This window comes from Leucoraja erinacea, chromosome 7, assembly GCF_028641065.1.
Source record: "Leucoraja erinacea ecotype New England chromosome 7, Leri_hhj_1, whole genome shotgun sequence".
In the NCBI taxonomy this organism is placed as follows: Eukaryota; Metazoa; Chordata; class Chondrichthyes; order Rajiformes; family Rajidae; genus Leucoraja; species Leucoraja erinaceus.
The window spans coordinates 1,502,013-1,527,323 of record NC_073383.1 but is presented as its reverse complement, the minus strand read 5'-3'; the positions used below and the strand labels follow the sequence as shown (position 1 = coordinate 1,527,323).

General features: G+C 44.9%; 1 protein-coding gene across 1 annotated transcript in view; it reads left to right on the top strand.

The window, feature by feature from the left end:
- The window catches only part of LOC129698566 (diacylglycerol kinase beta-like), a 275,043-nt gene that overhangs the window by 212,339 nt on the left and 37,393 nt on the right, over nt 1-25,311 (top strand). The window contains exon 7 of the mRNA XM_055637649.1: nt 22,409-22,579. Coding sequence (XP_055493624.1) covers nt 22,409-22,579 — 171 coding nt within the window. The remainder of the gene's footprint in view (nt 1-22,408; nt 22,580-25,311) is intronic.

The window sequence follows — 25,311 nt, the reverse complement described above, 5'->3', positions numbered from 1 at the left end:
TCTACATATAGATTGGGTGAATCAAATTGGCAAGGGTGCTGAGGAAGAGGATTTCTTGGAATGTATGCGGGATAGTTTTCTAAACCAACATGTAGAGGAACCAACGAGAGAGCAGGCTATTCTAGATTGGGTATTGAGTAATGTGGAGGGGTTAGTTAGCAGTCTGGTTGTGCGTGGCCCCTTGGGCAAGAGTGACCATAATATAGTTGAGTTCTTCATTAGTATGGAGAGTGACATTGTTAATTCAGAAACAAGGGTCCTGAACTTAAAGAAAGGTGACTTTGAGGGTATGAGATGTGAATTGGCCAAGATAGACTGGCAATTGATTCTTAATGGGTTGACGGTGGATATGCAATGGAAGGCATTTAAAGACTGCATGGATGAACTACAACAATTGTTCATCCCAGTTTGGCAAAAAAATAAATCAGAGAAGGTAGTGCATCCGTGGATAACAAGGGAAATCAGGGATAGTATAAAAAAAAAGATGAAGCGTACAAATTAGCCAGAAAAAGCAGCCTACCAGAGAACTGGGAGAAATTCAGAGTTCAGCAGAGGAGGACAAAGGTCTTAATTAGGAAAGGGAAAATAGATTATGAAAGAAAACTGGCAGGGAACATAAAAACTGACTGCAAAAGCTTTTATAGATATGTGAAGAGAAAAAGATGAGTTAAAACAAATGTAAGTCCTTGCAGTCAGAAACAGGTGAATTGATCTTGGGGAACAAGGACATAGCAGACAAATTGAATAACTACTTTGGTTCTGTCTTCACTAAGGAAGACATAAATAATCTGCCGGAAATAGCAGGGGACCGGGGGTCAAATGAGATGGAGGAACTGAGTGAAATCCAGGTTAGCCGGGAAGTGGTGTTAGGTAAATTGAATGGATTAAAGGCCGATAAATCCCCAGTGCCAGATAGGCTGCATGCCAGAATACTTAAGCAAGTAGCCGCAGAAATAGTGGATGCATTAGTGAATGGCCCATTCCTGCACCTATTTTCCATGTTTTTATGTTTCTATTCCAATATCTGGAATATGAAAATATACTAACTTAGATGTAAAACCTTTGCTACAACTAACTTTGTTCGAACAAGATGCAGTATTTGCAGTATTTGCAATTGTTTATCATATATATTAATGATTTGGAAGAGGGAATTAGGAGCAACACTAGCAAGTTTGCGGATGACATAAAGCTGGGTGGCAGTGTGAACTGTGAAGAGGATTGTACCAGTACCATCATTGTACCGGTACCAAAAAATGCCTCCCCAGCCTGCCTGAATGACTACCGTCCGGTGGCCCTTACCTCGGTAGTCATGAAATGCTTTGAGAGGCTGGTGAAGAATCACATCTGCGCCTTCCTCCCTCGGAACATGGACCCGTTGCAGTTTGCATACCGTCCGAACAGGTCCACGGACGATGCGGTCTCCCAGGTCTTGCACACCGCTCTCTCCCATCTGGACAGCCAGAAGGGGGGCTACGTGAGGATGCTGTTCATAGACTACAGTTCAGCCTTCAACACGATAGTCCCCACCAGACTGGCCGGGAAGCTACTGGAATTGGGGCTCAACACCTCCCTGTGTGCCTGGGTCCTGGACTTTCTCACCGCCAGGCCCCAGGTAGTCAAGATGGGAGGGAATACATCGAAGTCCCTCACCCTGAGCACAGGATCGCCCCAGGGTTGCGTCCTTCAGCCCCCTATTGTACTCCCTGTACACACATGACTGTGTGGCTAGGTTCAGCTCCAATTCAATAATTAAGTTTGCTGATGACACTGTGGTGGTGGGCCTGATCTCAGACAATGATGAGAGGGCCTACCGGGAGGAGGTGGCTGATCTGGCACTCTGGTGCCAGGAGAACAGCCTCCTCTTGAACGTCAAAAAAACAAAGGAGCTGATCATGGACTTTAGGAGGGCACATCATCCGAGGACGTACACTCCATTGAGTATAAATGGGGATCCTGTGGATAGGGTGAACTGTTTTAAATATCTGGGAGTCCACATCTCTGAGGATATGACATGGTCATCACACGCCTCAGCACTGGTGAGTAAGGCAAGGCAGCGCCTTTACCACCTCAGGCAATTGAGGAAATTCAGAGTGTCTACGAGGATCCTACAGTGCTTCTACGCAGCGGCGGTGGAAAGCATCTTGTCCGGGAACATTACCATCTGGTTCGGGAATTGCTCTGCCAAGGACAAGAAGGCTCTGCAGAGAGTAGTGCGTTCGGCCGAACGCACTATGGGAACTTCACTCACCCCCCTGCAGGAACTATACAACAGGAAGTGCAAATCCAGAGCAAACAAAATCATGAGAGACCCCTTCCACCCCTGCAACGGACTGTTCCAGCTGCTACGGTCAGGCAAACGCCTCCGTTGCCATGCAGTGAGAACGGAGAGGTTGAGAAGGAGTTTCTTCCCAGAGGCAATTTGGGCTGTAAACGCCTTTCTCACCAGGGACTAACTCTACAGAACGCTTTTCCTATTATTTATTATGTAAAATAATATGTGTGTTATGATTGTGTTTATAATTTGTTTGGTTGTTTTCTTGTTCCGCGAGCATTGCCACTTTCATTTCACTGCACATCTCGTATGTGTATGTGACAAATAAACTTGACTTGACTTGACTTGATGTTTGGAGGTTGCAGTGTGACCTGGACAGGTTGAGTGAGTGGGCAGATGCGTGGCAGACGCAGTATAATATAGATAAATGTGAGGTTATCCATTTTGGTGGTAAAAACAAGGGGGCAGATTATTATCTCAATGGGGTTAGGTTAGGTAAGGGGGAGGTACAGCGAGACCTGGGCGTCCTTGTACACCAGTCACTGAAAGTTGGCGTGCAGGTACAGCAGGTAGTGAAGACAGCTAATGCAATGTTGGCCTTCACAACAAGAGGATTTCAGTATTGGAGTAGAGAGGTTCTTCAACAGTTGTGCCGGGCTCTGGTAAGACCACATCTGAAGTATTGCGTACACTTTTGGTCTCCTAATTCGAGGAAGGACATCCTTGTGATTAAGGCAGTGCAGCGTAGATTCACGAGATTGATCCCTGGGTTGGCGGGTCTGTCATATGAGGAAAGATTGAAAAGACTGGGCTTGTATTCACTGGAGTTTGGAAGGATGAGGGGGCTCTTATAGAAACATGTAAAATTATAAAAGGACTGGACAAGCTAGATGCAGGAAAAATTTTCCCAATGTTGGGCAAGTTCAGAACCAGGGGCCACAGTCTTAGAATAAAGGGGAGGCCATTTAAGACTGAGGTGAGAAAAAACTTTTTCACCCAGAGAGTTGTGAATTTGTGGAATTCCCTGCCACAGAGGGCAGTGGAGGCCAAGCCACTGGATGGATTTAAGAGAGAGTTAGATAGTGCTCGAGGGTCTACTGGAATCAAGGGATATGGGGAGAAGGCAGGCACGGGTTATTGATTGGGGACGATCAGCCATGATCGCAATGAATGGTGGTGCTGGATCAAAGGGCCGAATGGCCTCCTCCTGCACCTATTGTCTATGTTTCTATGTTTCTATTTATAAAGTACTGTATAGTAGGTGTCATGTGAAGGCCTTTGGAAGGACAGATGAGTTAAACAAAAGCTCCAAATCCATAGAAGGGAATGTGAAGCCAGAATTCAGGGCCTGAAGAGTATATATTTGAAACGCATTTACTTTGTTCTTCCCACAGAATGAGGCATAATGCTTAATAATCTTTCATTTTGATTTAAATTTTTTTAGATTTCCACCAGCTGTAGCATGTTTTCTTTGCTCTTCACATTTTTCGTGTTTGATCTTGTTAATATTCCCCAGTTTATATATACAGTGTCCTCCATAATGTTTGGGACAAAGACACATTATTTATTTATTTGCCTCTGTACTCCACAATTTGGGATTTGTAATGGAAAAAATCACATGTGGTTAAAGTCAGATTTTATTGAAGGATATTTTTATACAATTTGGTTTCACCGTGTAGAAATTATTCCTGTGTTTATACATAGTCCCCCATTTCAGGGCTTGGGACACATGGCTTCACAGGTGTTTGTAATTGCTCAGGTGTGTTTAAATGCCTCCTTAATGCAGGTAGAAGAGAGCTCTCAGCACCTAGTCTTTCCTCCAGTCTTTCCATCACCTTTGGAAACTTTTATTGCTGTTTATCAACATGAGGACCAAAGTTGTGCCACCTAATTGGCGAGTTTAGAAGAGAGTTAAATAAAATGAGATGTTGAAGACCTCCTTCGACTATGTAGAAGACCTTCTTCGACTATGTTGAAGACCAGCTTCGACTATGTTGAAGACCAGCTTCGACTATGTTGAAGACCAGCTTCGACTATGTTGAAGACCAGCTTCGACTAGCTACGACTAACTTCGGGAAAATTTGACACCGAAGAGTGGAGAATGAAGACAACCTCCTTTGATCTCCTTCGACCTCCCTTCAACCTCCTTCAACTATGTTGAAGACTATCTACGACTACCTTCGACTACTCTCGATTACCTACGAATAACATGCCGACCTACTACGACTAAACCTACAAGTAAAAAAGTATCGATTTTTTTCAATGGCGACCTTTTTTTTACTAGCGGGCATATTTTTAACATACTGAATAAAAACCGCGGCAACCTAGCTGAGGCCTCAAGTATGCAGAGACCACTCTCGAGCATGAAGGAGAGTTACGACCATGCTGCAAGTATGAATCGAAGGCAAACTCGCCAGAACTCGCAGATTAGATCGTCCATGTGGGACAGGCCCTAAAGAAGCCATTATGAGACTGAGAAACAAGAATAAAACTGTTAGAGACATCAGCCAAACCTTAGGCTTACCAAAATCAATTGTTTGTAACATCATTAAGAAGAACGAGAGCACTGGTGAGATTATTAATTGCAAAGGGACTGGCAGGCCAAGGAAGACCTCCACAGCTGATGACAGAAGAATTCTCTCTATAATAAAGAAAAATCCCCAAACACCTGTCCGACAGATCAGAAACACTTCAGGAGTCAGGTGTGGATTTGTTAATGACCACTGTCCGCAGAAGACTTCATGAACAGAAATACAGAGGCCACACTGCAAGATGCAAACCACTGGTTAGTCGCAAAAATAGGATGGCCAGGTTACAGTTTGCCAAGAAGAACTTAAAAGAGCAACCACATTTCTGGAAAAAAAGTCTTGTGGACAGATGAGATGAAGATTAACTTATATCAGAGTGATGGCAAGAGCAAAGTATGGAGGAGAGAAGGAACTGCCCAAGATCCAAAGCATACCACCTCATTTGTGAAACACGGTGGTGGGGGTGTTATGGCCTGGGCATGTATGGCTGCTGAAGTATGTATGTATCACTTATCTTCATTGATGATACAACTGCTGATGGTAGTAGCATAATGAATTCTAAAGTGTATAGACACATCCTATCTGCTCGTTCAAACAAATGCCTCAAAACACATTGGCCGGCAGTTCGTTCTACAGCAAAACAATGATTCCAAAAAATGTTGTCCAGAGATGCTGAGTTACTCCAGCACTCTGTCTTCTTTTGTTTGTTGTAAACCAGCACTTGCAGTTCCTTGTGTGTCAAGTGTATCTTTCCTTGGCTCTGGGAAATGGACAAGTGCAGGATATTCCATATACGATCTCGGCAGCGAGGCATGTCAATCCTCTGGCAATGATGTGCGCAAGTTGTAGCCTTCCTCCTGCTCTGCTGCCCGGCAGATGCACCTGCAGTGATTCACAAGCGGGCTAATCTAGCTCCCTCTGTCACCAAGCTCTCACCCTTCCTTACCCAACCTCCTGCTTCCTCCGGCAGCCACCGACACAGTAACAGTCCCTGCTCTCCCCACGCTCCAAAACCTTTAGCTTCTCGTTTTCACCTCACAAAAAAACTTCAGGTAGCCCCCACCTGAGTCGCACTAGCTTCTCGATATCACCTAATAAAACAGCCAACTATGGCCTGTTTCCTGTATCATCGGTTTTTTCTGGTATATCTTTCATTAATTGTTCTTTATCTCTCCACATCACCATCTATTTCCCTTATCCCTAACCAGTCTGAAGAAGGGGCTTGACCCGAAATGTCACCCATTCCTTCTCTGCAGAGATGCTGCCTGTCCCGCTGAGTTACTCCAGCATTTTGTGTCTACCTTCGATTTAAACCAGCATCTGCAGTTCTTTCTTACACACCGATCCCAAACATACTGCTAAAGCAACAAAGGAGTTTTTCAAAGCTAAAAATTGGTCAATTCTTGAGTGGCCAAATCAATCATCCGATCTGAACCCAATTGAGCATGCTGAGAGTAAACTGAAGGGGACTAGCCCCCAAAACAAGCATAAGCTAAAGATGGCGGCAATCCAGGCCTGGCAGAGCATCACCAGAGAAGACACCCAGCAACTGGTGATGTCCATGAATCGCAGACTTCAAGCAGTCATTGCATGCAAAGGATATGCAACAAAATACTAAAGATGACTATTTTCATTTACATGACATTGCTGTGTCCCAAATATTATGGTGCCCTGAAATGGGGGGACTATGTATAAACACTGCTGTAATTAGATTGCCTTTATTTAAATCTGACAATGTGCACTTTAACCACATGTGATTATTTTTCTTACAAATCTCAAATTGTGGAGTACAGAGGGAAATAAATAAATGATGGGTCTTTGTCCCAGACATTGTGGAGGGCACTGTAACAAAATTATAAGCAAATAATTAGATTCAAGTAATATATGGTAAGATCACAGACAGTAAGTATGTATGATGAAAGCCTTGTTGGCAGAGCATGCTGAACAACAAAGACACTATAGGAGCCACAAGCAAGACAGATGTAATCAAGGAGTTACCAAGGGCTTGGTTTGGAGCGACGGCAAAAGCGAAACCAGAAATTACCGAGACATGCGAAGAGGAAATTTGTATGCGCAAGAAAGGATTTAGGATGGAGTTCCGATTTATTTGGAACATTCTGGGTAAAATAAATGGGCAACCAAAGAGTATTCCTAATTCAGCTTAGTCTGACGCTGTTGCCAAATGCAGTATTATCCCCCTGTTATAATAATATAAATATTATATTCCTTGGCCCATACCTAACAGAATACATTTATTATGGGGAGGTGGTGATGTCGGGGAAGGGGTTGTAAATACATCAGATGTGATTTATGAGTGATATTGTACATTGCCGCTATTTGCATTAATAAATTCATAATAAATAAATGAATCTTCACGATCCTTAAGGGCCTGTCCCACTTGGGCGTCATTGCGTGTAATTTAAGCGATGACATTTACGCATCATGACGCATGCGTCGTGCCGCACACGTGATGCGCGCATGGTGTGCATTACGCACGCATGGTGCGTGGTGACATAAGCAGTGACGCGCCCCAGGATTTTGTGATGTACAAAATTTTCGCGCGCCATCTGCGTGACCCGCAAATGGCGCCCAAGTGGGACAGGCCCTTTACAATAACTGGGTTAAAGATTTTTGCATTGAGAATGTTTTGAGGCCAGGTATTTGGCAGTGCTGATGGGCTGAATAGAGTGTAATTCACGTCTCACTGTACCTGAATAGGTACACGTGACTATAAAAGACCTTGAAACCTTTGACATCGCCATGTATTGGAAGGAACCGCAGATGCTGGTTTAAACCAAAAAAAGACACAAGATGCTGGAGTAACAGCGGGACAGGCAGCCTCTCCGGAGTGAAAGAATGGGTGATGTTTGTGGTCGAGACCCTTCTTCTGACTCAAAATTAGCAATGGTAGGAATTGGACATAGATGATATTTGCTGATTAAAACATGTCATTAGAGTTTTATCTCAAACGAATCTCACTCAGTTCATCAATTGACACAAACATTGGAACATCTCCAGATTCAAGACGTGGCATGATTATTATGATCATATCCTTTGGTATTGATCATAACTTGTAATGAGTTGGCCTCCTGGCATGATAGTTGTGGTGAAGACATGTTACGCAAGGCTGTGGAGGTGTTTGTCTGCAGCTGAGGGCAAAATGAATGCATCATGGAGGCGTGACTTTGAGCTGGTACATTTGTTTTAAATACATCTCATTTAGCACATTTATAGTGCTACACACACAATGCCAAGACTGCATTTTGTCTCCGCAAGGAATCCATTGTGGCCACTTCCTCCAGAACTGCCATAGATGCATACACAGCAACTGAGGATTCACAATGTGCCACAGGCAATGATGGTCCAATTCTATACGGCCATCGTAGAGTCTTTCCTCACATTCTCCATCATGGTCTGGTTTGGCTCAGCCACCAAGCACGACATCCGGAGGCTGCAGCGAATCATCCGATCACCAGAGAAGATTATTGGCTGCAATCTTCACCCCCATTGATGAACGGTACACTGCAAGGACCAGGAAGCGACCGGGCAAGATCATCTCTGACCCCTCTCACTCTGGCCACAAACTATTTGAATCACTTCCCTCTGGAAGGCGACTCCGGACTGTCAAAGCTGCCACAGCCAGACGTAAAAACAGTTTTTTTTCCATGAGTAGTTGCTCTACTCAATAACCAAAAATCTGTAGCCTCCTTTTGCTCTGGTATTTTATTTAATTCACATGTTTCATCGATAATGTTTTATTATTAATGTTTTATGTGTCATTCCTAACTGTCACTGTATGTCATGTTGTCACTTGCTGGTGGAGCACCAAGGCAAATTCCTTGTATGTGAATATACTTGGCCAATAAACTTATTCATTCAAATTTTTTTTTTTTTTCCTTTAAATCTTATTTATATAGCACATTTTCAGTCAACTTGCATTGACCCCAAAGTGCTTCACATAATTACATTACATTTACACACAGGCAAAGGTGGGTGAAGTGTCTTGCCCCAAGGACACAACGACAGTATGCACTCCAAGCGGGATTCGAACCGGCTACCTTCCGGTCGCCAGCCGAACACTTAGCCCATTGCGCCATCTGTCGTCCCTACAATAAAACTTATTTATTCATCTGCCACACTTGGGTTAGTAAGGGCAAGATCGTGTAGGTTTATCCCTCGTTGGTTTACTCACGGTCTGTGACAAACCTGGCCTGACAGCTACAGTATGTCCATGGATGGCCAGTTCAATGGGGGAATCACCAAATCATTGTGTTCCACAGAAAGACGGCTTGTGTTGCCATGAAACTTTCAGCGCTTCCAGCTACCTGACATGGAGGATCGTCATTCATCAGCTGAGGCAGGGTGGTGGGTGATAATATGGAGGTGCTTTCTTTCCTCATATTTAAATGGATGCCCCGAGTGTGGAATCAATATTGAGGATACCAAGTGTTGCTCCTGTTCGATGTTCATCTCAGTGCAGCTATCAGCTCCATAGTGACTGCACTGCCATAGGGCTGAGATTACATGTTACAGTAGTACAAGGTGCTGATGAGAAATATTGTGTTCAGTTTTTATCACTCTGCTGTAGGAAAGATGCCATTAAGCTGGCTAGGGAGCAGAGACGATTTACGAGGGCATAGCATGGATTTGTGGGCCTGAGCTGCAGAGAGAGGTTGGGCAGTCTAGACATTATTCCTTGGAGCGCTGGAGGCTGAGAGGTGATATTTTTAGAGGTGTACAACTTCATGAGGGGAATAGATCGTGAGAATGCACAGTGTCTTTTTGCCAGGGTCGGGGAATGAAGAACTAGAGGGCTGGCATTTAAGGTGAGACGCGAATGATTTAATAGGATCCTGAGGGGAAAGATTTTCACATAGATAGCAGCGGGTATATAGAATGGGCTTCCAGATGAAGTAGTTGACGCAGGTATAATAGTTAGATTAAACGAGAACTTACCAGTTTGAACTTTGATCTGTATTTTATGATGAGTTACGATGAGGGATTACGTGAAGAGCCCGATCAGCACGCATGCGCGGCATACTTCAAAGCAGCGGTGTGGAATCACAGATAGACACAGTTATTGAAATAAACATAGTAAAGAAAAGGAGACATCAGTTATCAGTTTGACCGATATTATTGAGGGTGGGAGCGGAGGGCACGTAATCCCTCATCGTAACTCCTCATAAAATACAGATCAAACTTCAAACTGGTAAGTTCTCGTTTAATCTTACTATTTTACTTCGGTGTCACGTGAGTGACTACGTGAAGATTTTAAAGCTCTGCGATTTCAAACCGTGTAACAGTCATTACTTCACTCACTGCCGAAGTCCTTGAGGGGGGAAGTGTGTTATCGTAATCAACCAATGAATCTGTTTGTAGAAAAACACAATGGTATTTTTTAACAATAACAACAAAGAAATTAAATTGCTCCCCTGGGCTTAAATTAAATATTTACAGTCTGTAAAACATTTTCTGCAAATAAAGCAGGTTTTGCCAACGGCTTATTATAAAAACTTCTGAACGGTCTTTCCCCTGACCATCCTGCTGTAGCCAGTATGTGGTCTATAGGCACGTCCATTCTTTTGGCCGTCGACATGGATGCTGCCCTGGTGGAGTGAGATTTGTACATGTTAGTGTTATCCCAGCAGCTTTTAGCACCTGCTTGAGCCATCTCAAAATGGTTTGGCTCGTCACCCGACCATAAGGTTTTTTTATGACTGACCCACAAGGCTTTTTCACTCCCTTGAATATTTTTGGTTGTGTCTATGTAGGACAGTAGGTGGGTCATGGCACATAATCGTGGTTCTGGCGGGTAAGCCCGGAATTCCACAACTGGATTAGGTGTTCCTGGTCTGCTCTGTTTGATCAGTCCCTGGATAATGACAGAGATCTTGTCTGGAGCTGTGAGCATGCTGTCCAGTCGCAATAGATGTAGTGACTGGACCCTCTGTGCAGATACAAGTGCCATCAACATGAGTGTTTTGAGCATAGATTGTTCCCGGTTGAGGGATCTGGGTGGTGGCCATCCCCTGAGGTATGTCAGGACCACGCTGACATCCCATATATGGGGGTTAGAGATGTAAATACCCTTTATTAGTTTGACCACCAGCGGGTGGGACCCCATGGCCTGTTGTCCTGGAGCTGGTTTTAAATAGACAGACAGGGCACTTCTAGCTGTGTTGATGGCACTGTAGCCGAGTCCTTCATCGTGGTGAAGGTTCGCCAGGAATTCCAGTACGTTGGTAACTGTAGCGGTTGAGTAGATGGTCCCTGTATCCAGGCAGTACTTCTCCCATTTTTTGATGCTGGACAAGTACTGTTTTTTAGTGGATGTTCGGAGGGATGCTGACATGGTGTCGACGGTTTGTTCTGATAATCCCAGTCCCAGAAGTGGTTTGTGCAGAATCTGCAACCCAGGAGTTTGATTTTTTCATGGCACGGGTGGCTTGTGCCCGACACTGGGTGTTAATAACTCTGGGTCACTGGGGAATACAATCGGAGTTTCAACAACCATGTCATGGAGTATTGGGAACCATGGCTGCATAGGCCAGTCGGGTACTATCAAAATATCTGAAGCAGAGTCCATTTGTATTTTGCATAGTACCCGACTGATGAGGCAGAAGGGAGGAAATGCATAGAAGAAGGATTTCCCCAATCCAGCGTGAACGCATCTACCGCTGCTGCCTCAGGGTCTGGTTCCCAAGCGACATACATAGGTACCTGGTGATTTAGCCTTAATGCAAATAAATCGATATCTGGCGTGCCATATTGCTTGATAACTTTTGCAAATTTTTGGGGGTTTAACATCCATTCGATGTTGTCATTAAATTACGTGACCTGGTGTCTGCCACTGTATTTAGCTTACCTGGCAGGTAAGTTGCTGATAGCCAAATATGTCTTTCGACACACCATTGCCAAATTGTGTTGACCAACTTGTCGCATGATAACGATTTTATGTCGCCCATATGGTTAATGTAGGCCACCACCGTAGTATTATCTATTTGTAACCGTACATGCAAGTGATGCATATTTGATGCATATGCTTTTAAACCATAAAAGGCACCCAACATCTCTAGATAATTTATGCCCAGTGTAAGTAGTAATGATGACTCTGGGTTAGTCCATCTACCACCTGTGCTGGATATAGAGTTAGTTGCTCCCCAGCCTTGGGCACTGGCATCTCTTTGGATAACTAGCGTAGGGTTAGTGATGATAATAGGGCTGAAACTATGCCAAACGTTTTTTGCCCACCACTGTAGTTCTGATATAGCTTCAGTGGGTAACTTCATGACACAATCATAATGACCTGCATGTCGTTTTAGTGTCTGTACCTTTGCTCTTTGTAAGTTTTGATAGTGCAAAGGTCCGAATTGTGTAGCCGGAAATGCTGCTACCATTTTCCCAATTACTCTTGCTAGGTCGAATAGTTGATCGTTCGTTGACCATTAAATTGTTGCATGATTGTGCCAATTCAACTGTTTTGTCTCTTGGCAATGTTACAGTCATGTAGACTAAATTAATTGTGAAGCCCAAGCAGTCCATGGTTGTGGATGGCTTCAACTTAGATTTATCTGGATGTAAGACAAATCCCAGGGTTCCGAACAGCTGTTTGGTAGCTGATACAACTGACATAGTCAATTCCATGGTCTTGCCTACTATTAAGATATCATCAAGATATGCCATGACAATATGTTTTTGTCTTCTTATTATTGCCAGAGCTGGTTTTAGTATCTTTGTGAATAATCTTGGGGCTGATGTTAACCCATTGGGTAACGCTTTAAACTGCCATTGCTGCCCCATCCAGGTAAATTTCAGGTATCTGCGATGATCCTTGTGAATGGGTACTGAATAGTAAGCATCTTTAAAATCAATGCTTGCCATGAAGTATCCTTTGGAAATTAGTTGTTTGGCAGTAACAAACATTTACATTTTGAAATGTATATACTTAACAAACATATTTAGTGAAGTGAAGTCAATGATGTTGCGACATCCACCATCTTTTTTGGGTTTAGTGAATATATTTGATACGAATTCCAAGGATTCATGTTTTGTTTTTTCAATGATACCCTTTGTAATTAGTCTCACCAGTTCAGCTTGTCCCTCTCGTTTTTCTTTAACTGAGAGGGAAAATACCCTCTGGGGTGAATGTTGAACTGGTGGCAATTTTTCGAGTATGAATTGTATTTTGTATCCACTAATGCCATTGAGTATATACTGATCACTCGTGATAAACTACCATGCTTCTTTAAACAGGTGTAATCTCCCCCCTGTTAGTATTGAGCCCCTACTTTTTATATGCTGGGAGGAACCAGACTCACCTACCTCCATGGTTATTCGTATTTCTTCTGTTTCCTCCCGGTCCAACGAGTCTTGCGTGTTGTCTGACGTGGCGGTGATGTTGGGGGGGTGGCGCATTTTCCATGGGGTCCGCTCTGGGCCCTGGTCTAAAGAAGACTTCCGGTGATAGAATGCGGACCTCGAGCTTTCACCAGTCCCATATGGTAGACGTCGACTGGTGGATGCGATGGGGTGCTGCCGCTTGGGAATTATTGTTTTTGGTTTGCTCGTCCCGGGGCCTGCCCTCATGAGACCGAACGTTTTTGAGGCCCCTTCCATATCCTTCATTTGCTTTGTGAGGTCTTTGCCAAAGAGCAGTGTGTCAGGCTCAGTGGCTGGGGTTTTGCACAACCCCGCAAATTTAGGACTTATGGCAGGTCTTATGATTTGTTTACGATGAGGTTGTGGTCATCTCCGTATTGTCCACGGAACGAGCAAATGATGTGATGGCTGACGTCAGGAGCCTGATGATCCGCTGCAGTTTTAGCTCCTGGTTCCGAATATTTGCCCCAACGTGCCCCCAGATTTGGCTGTTTACAGCCGGCACTTTGAGGGACTAACAGTTCTCTGGAGCTGTATACGTTTCTAAGGCCTCATTGACCACCTGCTCCTGTAGGGGCCTGTTGGAGAGGTGGTTAATGCTGGCCGCTAGTTTGGCCTTTAACGGCCTTCCTGCACGTGGGGCTGCCACTTAACGGTCCACCACACCCAGCAGCTCTTCCTGTTCCTGCACCCCTTGCATACTCCCGACATCTTCAGCCAGCATCCCCTCTTCTTGACCAGCCCAGTCCTGGTCACCAAAGCTACCCTCGGGTAAGGAGGAAGCAATGGACAGTGCACAAGACACTGTGGAGGGAGTGCCTGAACTCCCCCTGCTAGAGCGCCCCACACGTGGCGCGTCTCACTGGAGCACCTGCTCCAGGAGCCGCTCCATGCAGCTCAGGCGACTGTCTCTCCCCCATGCGGGTGGAGAGACGTCCCCGTCCGTCAAGTCGGAAGCCACCGGCCGGAAGCTTCTTCGGTAGCTTTACATCCAGCCCGTTGCTCAGGCGCTAGCGGGACTGGGCTCGACACGGTGTCGGGGATGGCGGAGCGCCCAGTAAGCAGTCCTACCGCCTGTTGCTGCCCCCCCCCCCCCCAGATGGAACGCTCCTCCGTTGGAGTCGAGCGGGGGTCAGATTTGTTCAAGAGCCTTTGTTCTCTGCCTGAAATGAAGCAGAAGGCTCTCCTGTGAAAAAAAACCCGACCTCAGGGTACTTACCTGACGGTCCGTTCTTTCACCCTGTAGCGGGAGCGCCTGACTCCCGATGCGGTTGCACTGCTGAACGCAATGCCGCGCATGCGTGCTGAGCGGGCTCTTCACGTAGTCACTCACGTGACTCCGAAGTAAAATAGCAACATTTAAAAGATATTGGGACAAGTCCATTGATAGGACACCAGTATGTTCCATACTAGAACATCCGAGATGTCCTCATTCTTTAGGGAACGGGGGTTCCCTCTCCCATCATAGATGAGGCCCTCACTTATATCTCCTCTGTACCCCACAGATCCGACCTTGCTCCCCCTTCCCCTAGTCGCAACAGAGTCCACCCCATCAGCCATCGCATACAACACATAATCCTCCAAAATTTCCGCCACCTCCAATGGGATCCCACCACTAGCCACATTTTCCCATCTCCACCCCTTTTCACATTCCGCAGAGACCATTCCCTCCGCAACTCCCCGGTTAACTCATCCCATCCCACCCCCTACCCAGGTACCTTCCCCTACAACCGCAGAAGATGCAACACCTGTCCCTATACCTCCTCTCTCGACTCTGTCCAGGGACCCTGACAGTCCTTTCAGGTTAGGCAGAGGTTCACTTGCACCTCCTCCAACCTCATCTACTGTATCCATTGTTCAAGATGTGGACTCTTATACATCGACGAGGCCAACCGTAGACCGGGCGATCGTTTCACGGAACACCGTCGCTCAGCCCGCCTGGACCAACCTGATCTCCCGGTTGCTGGAAACTTTAATTCTCCTTCCCATTCCCACACAGACCTTTCAGTCCTCGGTCTCCTCCATTGTCAGAGTGAGGCTAAATGCAAATTGGAGGAACAGCATCTCATATTTCGCTTGGGCGGCTTACAGCCCAGTTGTATGAATATTGATTTTTCTCACTTCAGGTAGCCCTGGCATTCCCTCTCTCTCTATCCCTCCCCCACCCAAGTTGCACCAGCTTCTCATTTTCACCCTACAGCTTGCAACGGCCTGTTTCCTTTATTAGTGTTACATTTTTGCATATTTTTCATGCATTGTTCTTTATTTCTCCACATCACCATCTATATCTCTTGTTTCCCTTATCCCTAACCAGTCTGAAGAAGGGTCTCGACCCGAAACGTCACCCATTCCTTCTCTCCAGAGATGCTGCCTGTCCCGCTGAGTTACTCCAGCTTTCTGTGTCTATCTTCCATTGATAGGAAAGGTTGGAAGGATATGCGCCAAAGCCTGGAAATGGGGCCTTGGTGAGAATGGACGTTGGTGGGCATGGACATTGGGCCGAAGGGTTTGTTTCCTTGCTCCATGACTCCAACCCAGGGAATAGCATAAAGGATTCTGATGCATTGAATCATGAGGTCATCAGTGATAGGTGTAGAATTAGATTATTCATCCCATCAAGTCTACACCGCCATTCAATCATGGCTGATCTATCTCTTCATCCTAACCCCATTTTCCTGCCTACTCCCCATAACCCCTGACACCCCTACTAATCAAGAATCCATCTATTTCAGCCTTAAAAATATCCACAGACCTGTCCTCTACAGCCTTCAGTGGCAAAGAATTCCACAGACTCACCATACTCGTGGAAACTTCCCCTAATCTCTTTCCTACAAGACTTTAATTATGAGGTTATGACCTCTAGATCTAGACTCTCCCACTTACAAGGTTAACTGGTCTGACTGTACCTTCTTTGAGTCTCAAATCAGTGCCCAGCTTATTGGCAGATGATGCATTCTGGCAACCAGACACCGTGCATTGTCACAATCTATTCCCCACATGATGTTGTACACCTACAGAAGATCACCTCTCAGCCTCCAGCGCTCCAAGGAATAATGTCTAGCCTGCCCACCTCTCCCTGCAGCTCAGAATCCTGGCAACACCCTCATAAATCTTCTCTGCTTTCTTTCCAGCTCAATAGTGGAATGATAATAAGTGAACGCAATACAGGTGCACAACCTTTTATCCGGAGTTCCGGAAACCGAAAAACTCCGAAAACCGGCCATTTTTTACAGATGTCGTCTGCGCACCAAAGCTCGCATTTGGCGCCAAACTTGACCCGAAACGACCCACGGTCAACCCAGGTCTGTGCTACTGTAGCGGCTGCCTCCTCCCCGGAGACCGGGGAGACACTTAAACATCTGTAAATCATTGCTTAAATGTTAGTCAGTTAGTTTGGAGGGCTTTTATGTGAAGGGGGGGTGAAGGGGTAAACTTTAATTCTTAGTCCCCTACCTGGTCGGAGAGGCGGGGAGCAGTCAATGCCTTACCGGGTCGCCGTGCAGTAAGCTCCGCAGCGCTGTGGCCGGTGGGGCTGCGGGCGGCGCCGGTTGTAGCTCCGACCCCGGCAACTCTACCCCCTGGTACCAGCGGGGAGCGGGCAATGCCTTACCGGGTGGCCGTGCGGCAAGCTCCGGAGCGCTGTGGCCGCCGACTCCCAACATTCGCGGAGCGTCGCTGGATTTGGAGCCGCGCAGCCAGGGGTAGAGTTGCCGGGGTCGGAGCTCCAACCGGCGCCGCCCGCGGCCGGACGGAGCCCCCAGCTCCACGAGGTTGGGAGTCGCCGACCAGGTAGGGGACTAAGAATTAAAGTGTCCCCCTTCACCCCTACTCCACCACCACCACATAAAATCCCTCCAAACTAACTGACTAACATTTATGCAATGATTCTCCCGGTCTCCGGGGAGGAGGCAGCTGCTCCAGACTTTTCAAGCCGCCCGCGCTACCTACCTAATCTACGATAAAATTATTCCATTCGGAAATCCGAAAATGTCCGAAATCCGACAAGTGTCTGGTCCCAAGGCTTTCGGATAAAAGGTTGTGCACCTGTACTACAAGTACGGCCTCTCTGTGTCAACCTCCACGAAACAATCATCTGGTATTTTTGCAAAATCATCATTACTAATGATTAGCTAGTGTTGTTTTATTTTCCAAATTCCACAGTGGTCATGATGGGATTTTGTCTATGGATTGGACCAAGACTATGATTAATAGTCTTATAATTTAACCACCAAAACCTCTTGTGGGAGAAATTCAATACAAAATGTTAAAAGTAGAAATAGGTAAGATTCATATAATGATTAAATAAATCATTGTTGAATTTGTTTTTAACAAAGTCAATGATTACATCTATACTATTACTAAAAGTCTCATCTTGACCACTTCCTGTCTACATTGTAAATAATATTTAGATAAAACGCTACCTTACATCGCTATGATCTTTTCGCCATCTTACTCACCGTCCTCCTCTCCTCCAACCGCCCCAAGGTTTTTTCCGATCGGTGAAATAACAAAAAAGTTATGAATGTTTAAATAATTGTGAGATCAGCAGATTGGTCTTCTCGCCTGCCAGTCACCATGAAGGTAACACCCCCCCCCTCCCCTTCCCACTTGCCCCCCTTTGTTTGTGGGCAGCTGTTTTCCATGGAGGGGGCTGTGCCGATGAATGCAGCTGGGGCTGGGAGCCACTGGGAGCAACTGAGTGCGACAGTCGCCAGGACTTGGAGCCGATGAGTGAGTCCGGAACCGGGACCTGCAGCCGTTTAGTGGGGTCAGAGCCAGAGTAGCTGAGCCCACACACCACATACACCCCCCCCCCCCCCCTCACATACACCCCCTCCCCTACCCCCACAACCCCACTCCCCCACATACCCCCCTCTACCCACACACCCCCTTCCCCACACACCCCACATTGGTATGTTAGCTTTCATTGCAAAAGGATTTGAGTATAGGAGCAGAGAGGTTCCACTGCAGTTGTACAGGGTCTTGGTGAGACAACACCTGGAGTATTGCGTACAGTTTTGGTCTCCAAATCTGAGGAAGGACATTATTGCCATAGAGGGAGTGCAGGGACGGTTCACCAGACTGATTCCTGGGATGTCAGGACTGTCTTATGAAGAAAGACTGGATAGACTTGGTTTATACTCTCTAGAATTTAGAAGATTGAGAGGGGATCTTATAGAAACTTACAAAATTCTTAAGGGGTTGGACAGGCTAGATGCAGGAAGATTGTTCCCGATGTTAGGGAAGTCCAGGACAAGGGGTCACAGCTTAAGGATAAGGGGGAAATCCTTTAAAACCGAGATGAGAAGAACTTTTTTCACGCAGAGAGTGGTGAATCTCTGGAACTCTCTGCCACAGAGGGTAGTTGAGGCCAGTTCATTGGCTATATTTAAGAGGGAGTTAGATGTGGCCCTTGTGGCTAAGGGGATCAGGGGGGTATGGAGAGAAGGCAGGTACGGGATACTGAGTTGGATGATCAGCCATGATCATATTGAATGGCGGTGCAGGCTCGAAGGGCCGAATGGCCTACTCCTGCACCTAATTTTCTATGTTTCTATGCCCCTCTCCCCCACACACCCCCTCCCCCACACACCCCCTCCACCACACACCCACACCCCCTCCCCAGAGTGGTGGAACATTGCTTTGAGGGAACAGGTTGCGTGGGGGAAACAGGTGTGTGGTGGAATATTGCATTGGGGAATGGGTTGCCTTGGGGGGGGGGGGGGGGTTGGGGGTGGGGAACCAGGTCTCCCGTGTGACTGGGACACAACGGGTCCCACTTAGTCTAGTTTTAACAATTGAAAGTATGAGTGTTACTCTGTCAGCTCATTATTGCAAAAGCTATTGTGAAAACAATATTTGTTATCCTCCTTCATGTAAGTGTAAGGGTACTTTTTGCAAAAAGCTATTTCAAATATGGTCCTGGCAACACAAGGTTGGTATTCTCACCCACAGACACGAGCCCACTGTTTCTTCCCTAGTTTCCCACAGATTCCTTGGAGACATCGGATCAGTTCCATTGGCTTGCTTACCTTTTGAGTTATAAGATCTCCAGCACTGACTCAAGGTGTACAGAGCATACATAGGGCAGCACAGTGGAGCAGCAGTATAACTACTGCCTTGCAGCATCAAAGGCACGGGTTTGATCCCGGCTACGGATGCTGTCCGTACGGAGTTTGTACGTTCTCCCCGTGGCTGAGTGGGTTTTCTCCAAGATCTTCGGTTTCCTCCCACACTCCAAAGACGTACTGGTTTGCAGGTTAATTGGCCTGGTTATAAATGTAAAATTGTCCCTTGTGTGTGTAAGATATTTTTTTCTATTTCCGGAATCTAAAGTATTTTGCTGTCGTCTCAGGTATTTGGAGTAAATGCATGAGTTAGCTTCACTCAAATAACCTTCCCACTGGTATAAAATCGAACCTTTTTTATTTTAGTAGCCACTTTCATATCATGAAATGTAGATTTCACAGTGTAAAGGAGAGCTCTCTCAAACAGGTCCTGACAACAAAGAGATCCCTCAATGAGGTTTAATCAAGTGATCCTACTCTGGACCCAAGACACGGAATGCTGGAGTAACTCAGCGGGTCAGGCAGCATCTGAAGAAGGGTCTCAACCCGAAACGTCCTCCATTCCTTCTCTCCAGAGATGCTGCCTGTCATGCTGAGTTATAACCGTATAACCATATAACAATTACAGCACGGAAACAGGCCATCTCGGCCCTACAAGTCCGTGCCGAACAATTATTTTCCCTTAGTTCCACCTGCCTGCACTCATACCATAACCCTCCATTCCCTTCTCATCCATATGCCTATCCAATTTATTTTTAAAAATGATACCAACGAACCTGCCTCCACCACTTCCACTGGAAGCTCATTCCACGCCTCTACCACTCTCTGAGTAAAGAAGTTCCCCCTCATGTTAACTCTAAACTTCTGTCCCTTAATTCTAAAGTCATGTCCTCTTGTTTGAATCTTCCCTATTCTCAAAGGGAAAAGCTGATCCACCAACTCTGTCTATCCCTCTCATCATTTTAAAGACCTCTATCAAGTCCCCCCTTAACCTTCTGCGCTCCAGAGAATAAAGACCTAACTTATTCAACCTTTCTCTGTAACTTAATTGTTCAAACCCAGGCAACATTCTAGTAAATCTTCTCTGTACTCTTCATTTTGTTGACATCCTTCCTATAATTGGGCGACCAAAATTGTACACCATACTCCAGATTTGGTCTCACCAATGCCTTGTACAATTTTAACATAACATCCCAACTTCTATACTCAATGCTCTGATTTATAAAGGCTAGCACACCAAAAGCATTATTTACCACCCTATCTACATGAGATTCCACCTTCAGGGAACTATGCACAGTTATTCCCTGATCTCTCTGTTCAACTGCATTCTTCAATTCCCTACCATTTACCATGTAAGTCCTATTTTGATTTGTCCTGCCAAGGTGTAGCACCTCACATTTATCAACATTAAACTCCATCTGCCATCTTTCAGCCCATTCTTCCAAATGGCCTAAATCACTCTGTAGACTTTGGAAATCCTCTTCATTATCCACAACACCCCCTATCTTGGTATCATCTGCATACTTACTAATCCAATTTACCACACCTTCATCCAGATCATTGATGTACATGACAAACAACAAAGGACCCAACACAGATCCCTGAGGCACCCCCCTAGTCACCTGCCTCCAACCCGACAAACAGCCATCCACCATTACCCTCTGGCGTCTCCCATTCAGCCACTGATGAATCCATCTTGCTACTCCTGCATTTATACCCAACAGTTGAACCTTCTTAACCAACCTTCCATGAGGAACCTTGTCAAAGGCCTTACTAAAGTCCATAAAGGACGTTTCATGTTGATTTCTATAGTGTACTGTTCTGTGTCTTTTTTTCTTTTTTCTCTTTTTTGTTTTTGTATGGATATATTGACATTTGGTCTGTTCTATTAATTTAATCAAACTCTGTAAAGCACTTTGGTTCAAATACTGGTTTTGTTGAAAAGTGCTATATAAATAAAGATTATTATTATTATTATATAGACAACATCCACTGCTTTACCCTCGTCAGTTACTCCAGCATCTTCGGTCATGTCAATCTTCGGTTGAAACCAGCATCTGCCGTTCCTTCCTTCACACTACACTGGACCATTTTGGGGGCTTATGTACCCTCAAATGTGAGGGAATCTACATGGAAATTGTATTCCAAAGTAGCTTTATTAAGAGCTGCAACCAAAGAATTATGAATCTTTCATTCAGTTTTACTCTGAGCTGACTGTCTTACTGTGTTACTCACTGGAGATTGCATGTTCAGGGAGCTTAGTTCAATGACCCTTAACATAGATTCAGGGATCATGAGACACTATTAATGTGTGATCATTCAGTGAATGCAGGTGACTCTCTGCTGTCACGGTTTTCCTATTTATGACGATATCATCCAGACATCAATCTTCACAATTTTTTTAATCAAAACAATTATTAAATTATTAAAAATAATATTTACAATACAATAAAATAAACCAGAACCCACCACCATAATACGACAAGCAAATATACTAAATAAACTATTCTAGAACTATGTTACACTCCTTGTCAAGGATGCATTCAACCCCCCGCAGTGCCCAGCGGGCCCGGAAATCCCCCAGGGTGCCCGCGGACAGCGCGTGGTCCCTCTCTAACACCATCGGGCGTGGACGTAACCCCGGAAAAGAGGCAGTAGCCTCCTGGCGCCGTGACTCGCTGATGGCCAGCTTGGCCCGGCCCAACGTTCACTGCTGGTGGGATGAAGGTGCGCAGAGACCAGGGCGGGTGCTGCAGGGCATCCTGCAAGTGAAGTGAAGAATGATTATGTTTCGTATGTACCTACAACGGAACAAATGTCGCCGTGCGTCCTGACGCGTCAATGATGTCACATAAATGACTCGCAAATGACGCCCAAGTGGCCCTTAAGTTCCACGCATCACAATGTACTAAGTCGGAGACTTTTTTTTTTTTTTTTTTTTTTTTTTTAATTTTATTAGAAGTTAATACAGCACAAAACAGTACAGTGGAGAGTCGGAGACTTAATACAATTTAAATGGCTAAGCACGATCGCCAAAATAATCCAGCTCAATGTATGACAACCAAACAAAGTAACTATCTATCCTATCAATCCCCAATCTTTTCCCAACCCCTCACTCTATATAAAACAGTTAAGGTTAATTCTACCTTTTCATTTAACAGGTACAAAGAGTCTAGATAAGAAGATGAGTTTATCACTTCGGAAGAGTCACAGCCCCCTGAAGGCACCGGCTCACATGCTGCAGCCCCAGATGCCACAAGTGGTCTACCTAAAGGATATTGTTTGCTACCTGTCGCTGTTGGAGCGTGGAACAGCTGAGGATAAACTGGAATGTAAGTTAACCATTAACTTTTGTCAGAATCAGATAGCTGGGCAGTTATTACTATGAGCGTTTGACAGCACTGGGCCTGTACTCACTGGAGTTTAGAAGGTTGAAGGGGGACCTCATTGAAACTTACAGAATAATGAAAGACCTGGATAGAGTGGATGTGGAAAGAATGTTTCCACTGGTGGGAGAGTCCAGGACTAGAGGTCATAGCCTCAGAATTAAAGGGCGATCTTATAGAAAGGAGATGAGGAGGAACTTTTTTAGTCAAAGGGTAGTTAATCTGTGGAACTCATTGCTACAGAGGGCTGTGGGGGCCAAGTCAGCAGATATTTTTAAGGCAGAGTTAGACAAATTCTTGATTAGAACGGGTGTCAAGGGTTATGGGAAGACGCCAGGAAAATTGGATTAGGAGGCAGAATGGTGGAGTAGACTGGATGGGACAAATGGCCTAATTCTACTATAATATGTGAACTGTGATTTAATTTCAGAAAGAAAAAATCGGTAATTTTCCATGTTGCAATCATATCAGTTTCAATTTCAGTTCAGTGTATTGACACGTGTACTTAAGTACTTTTGTTGCGAACTATCCAGCCAGCGGAAAGACAATGCATGATTACAATCGAGCCATTCACTGTATATGGATACATGATAAGGGAATAACGTTTAGTGCAAGGTAAAGCCAGCAAAGTCCAATCAAAGATAGTCCGAGGGTCACCAGTGAGGTAGATAGTAGTTCAGCACTGCTCTCTGGTTGTGGTAGGATGATTCAGTTGCCTGACAACAGCTGGGAAGAAACTGTCCGTGAATCTGGAGGTGTGCGTTTTCACACTTCTATACCCCCTGTCCGATAGGATAGGGTAGGAGAGGGAGTGACCAGGGTGCAACTCGTCCTTGATTACGCTGCTGGCCTGCCAAGGCAGCGTGAGGTATAAATGGAGTCAATAGAAGGGAGGTTGGTTTGTGTGATGGTCTGGGCTTGCAATTCACTGCAATTTGCAGTTTAACGGTAGCCAGTTTTATCAAAGGGCTTCTATATCCAGAAGTATTGATTACAGAAAGAAAATAGAAGAAAAAAATTGATGTTGAAAAAGGGTTCTATATGATCTTTGTGCTAGTTTTATCTGCTCACGTGGAAGGTATATTGAACATTGAAATTGCATTTTACTCTTTTCCTACAACTATTGCTGGACTATTGCTGGACCCACTGTTCATGGGTCTGCCAGAGCCTAAATTATTATGCATGTTTCATTGAAACAACAGCCGGTATTTTCACTCACAGCACTCATTTATAGTTCAGCAAAGATTAATTGGAGCATTGGAAACAAAATATTGGGGAAAGAGTGATATACGCTTGAAATTGTCAGATTAACACAATCACATTACATTACAGTGCTTAAACATTTCCATTAGACCATGCAATAATTGAATTTAAATACTTAAAATTCTCTTTTGCGAATCCAGTCTGAATTCATTCACTTTTGAGAAATTTGTGAATTTGCCATTGTAAACAGAAAGGTGTCCGAGAGCATTTTTTGGGCAGTGACCTTCCCTGGGAGGAATGTTAGAGCATAGACCTTGTCCCCGATGATTGTCAGAACATTGACCTTGCCTGGGTTGATTGTCAGAACAATCCGCATTAACCTACCTGATCTCCCGGTTGCTAAACACTTTAACTCCCCCTCCCATTCCCACACTGACCTTTCTGTCCGGGGCCTCCTCCATTGTCAGCGCAAATTGGAGGAATGGCACCTCATATTTCGCTGGGACAGCTTACACCCCAGAGGTATGAATATCAATTTCTCTAACTTCAAGTAATCCATGCCTTCCCTGTCTCTCCATCACTCACCTTTCCCAGTTCTCCAACTAGTCTGACTGTCCTCGTTTATATTTTATCTTTCTTTGCTTTGTTGTTACATTCTCCTAGCTATCAATAATCTATTCTACATTTCCCTTGATCTCCACCCCCTTTATCTTGTATTCACACCTTACACTTCCTTATCTCTGTATCCCCACCTCCCTCTGACAGTCTGAAGAAGGGTCTCGACCCGAAACGTCACCCATTCCTTCTCCCCAGAGATGCTGTCTGGCCCGCTGAGTTACTCCAGCGTTTTGGGTCTGTCAGAACATAGACATTGCCTGGAATGATTGTTGGAAGATAGACCTTGCCTGGGCTGATAAATATTGGTGCTGTCTGGGAAGATTGTTAGAGCGTTAGATTGTTAGACTAGGTGAAATAGTCCAACATTTTATTTAAAAAATAATATTTTTCTACCTTTAACACTCTCATCATTACTTATTTGGGTAATTTGAATTAAGAGCTGTAACATTTTGGTTTCCCCTTGGTGATATTTGTATTTGCACGGATTACAATCTTTTACTGGCCATTCAAAATGACCTTATGAAATCAGATCATGAAATGTCCAAATAATTCTGGATTTGTGAAGATTTATGAATCGTCTTTTCTCCAGTCTGCTGGCTGGAACTATTCAGAAACGACGAATTGCACTGTTCCAGACATGTTTGGCAAGAATAAGCTAATACGAATACTTAAATAGAAACAAGACGTCAAATGACAGTTTAATGATAAATTCTGCTCTATTTTAAAACTGAGGCTCGTAAACTCACTGCTATAAACTCCATATTCTCTTCGAAAGCATTTCATCAAATAACTGCTGTGAATGTTTTGAAATCTGTCCTCTAAATCTATTATGACAATTATTCAGGAGCATGTTGATT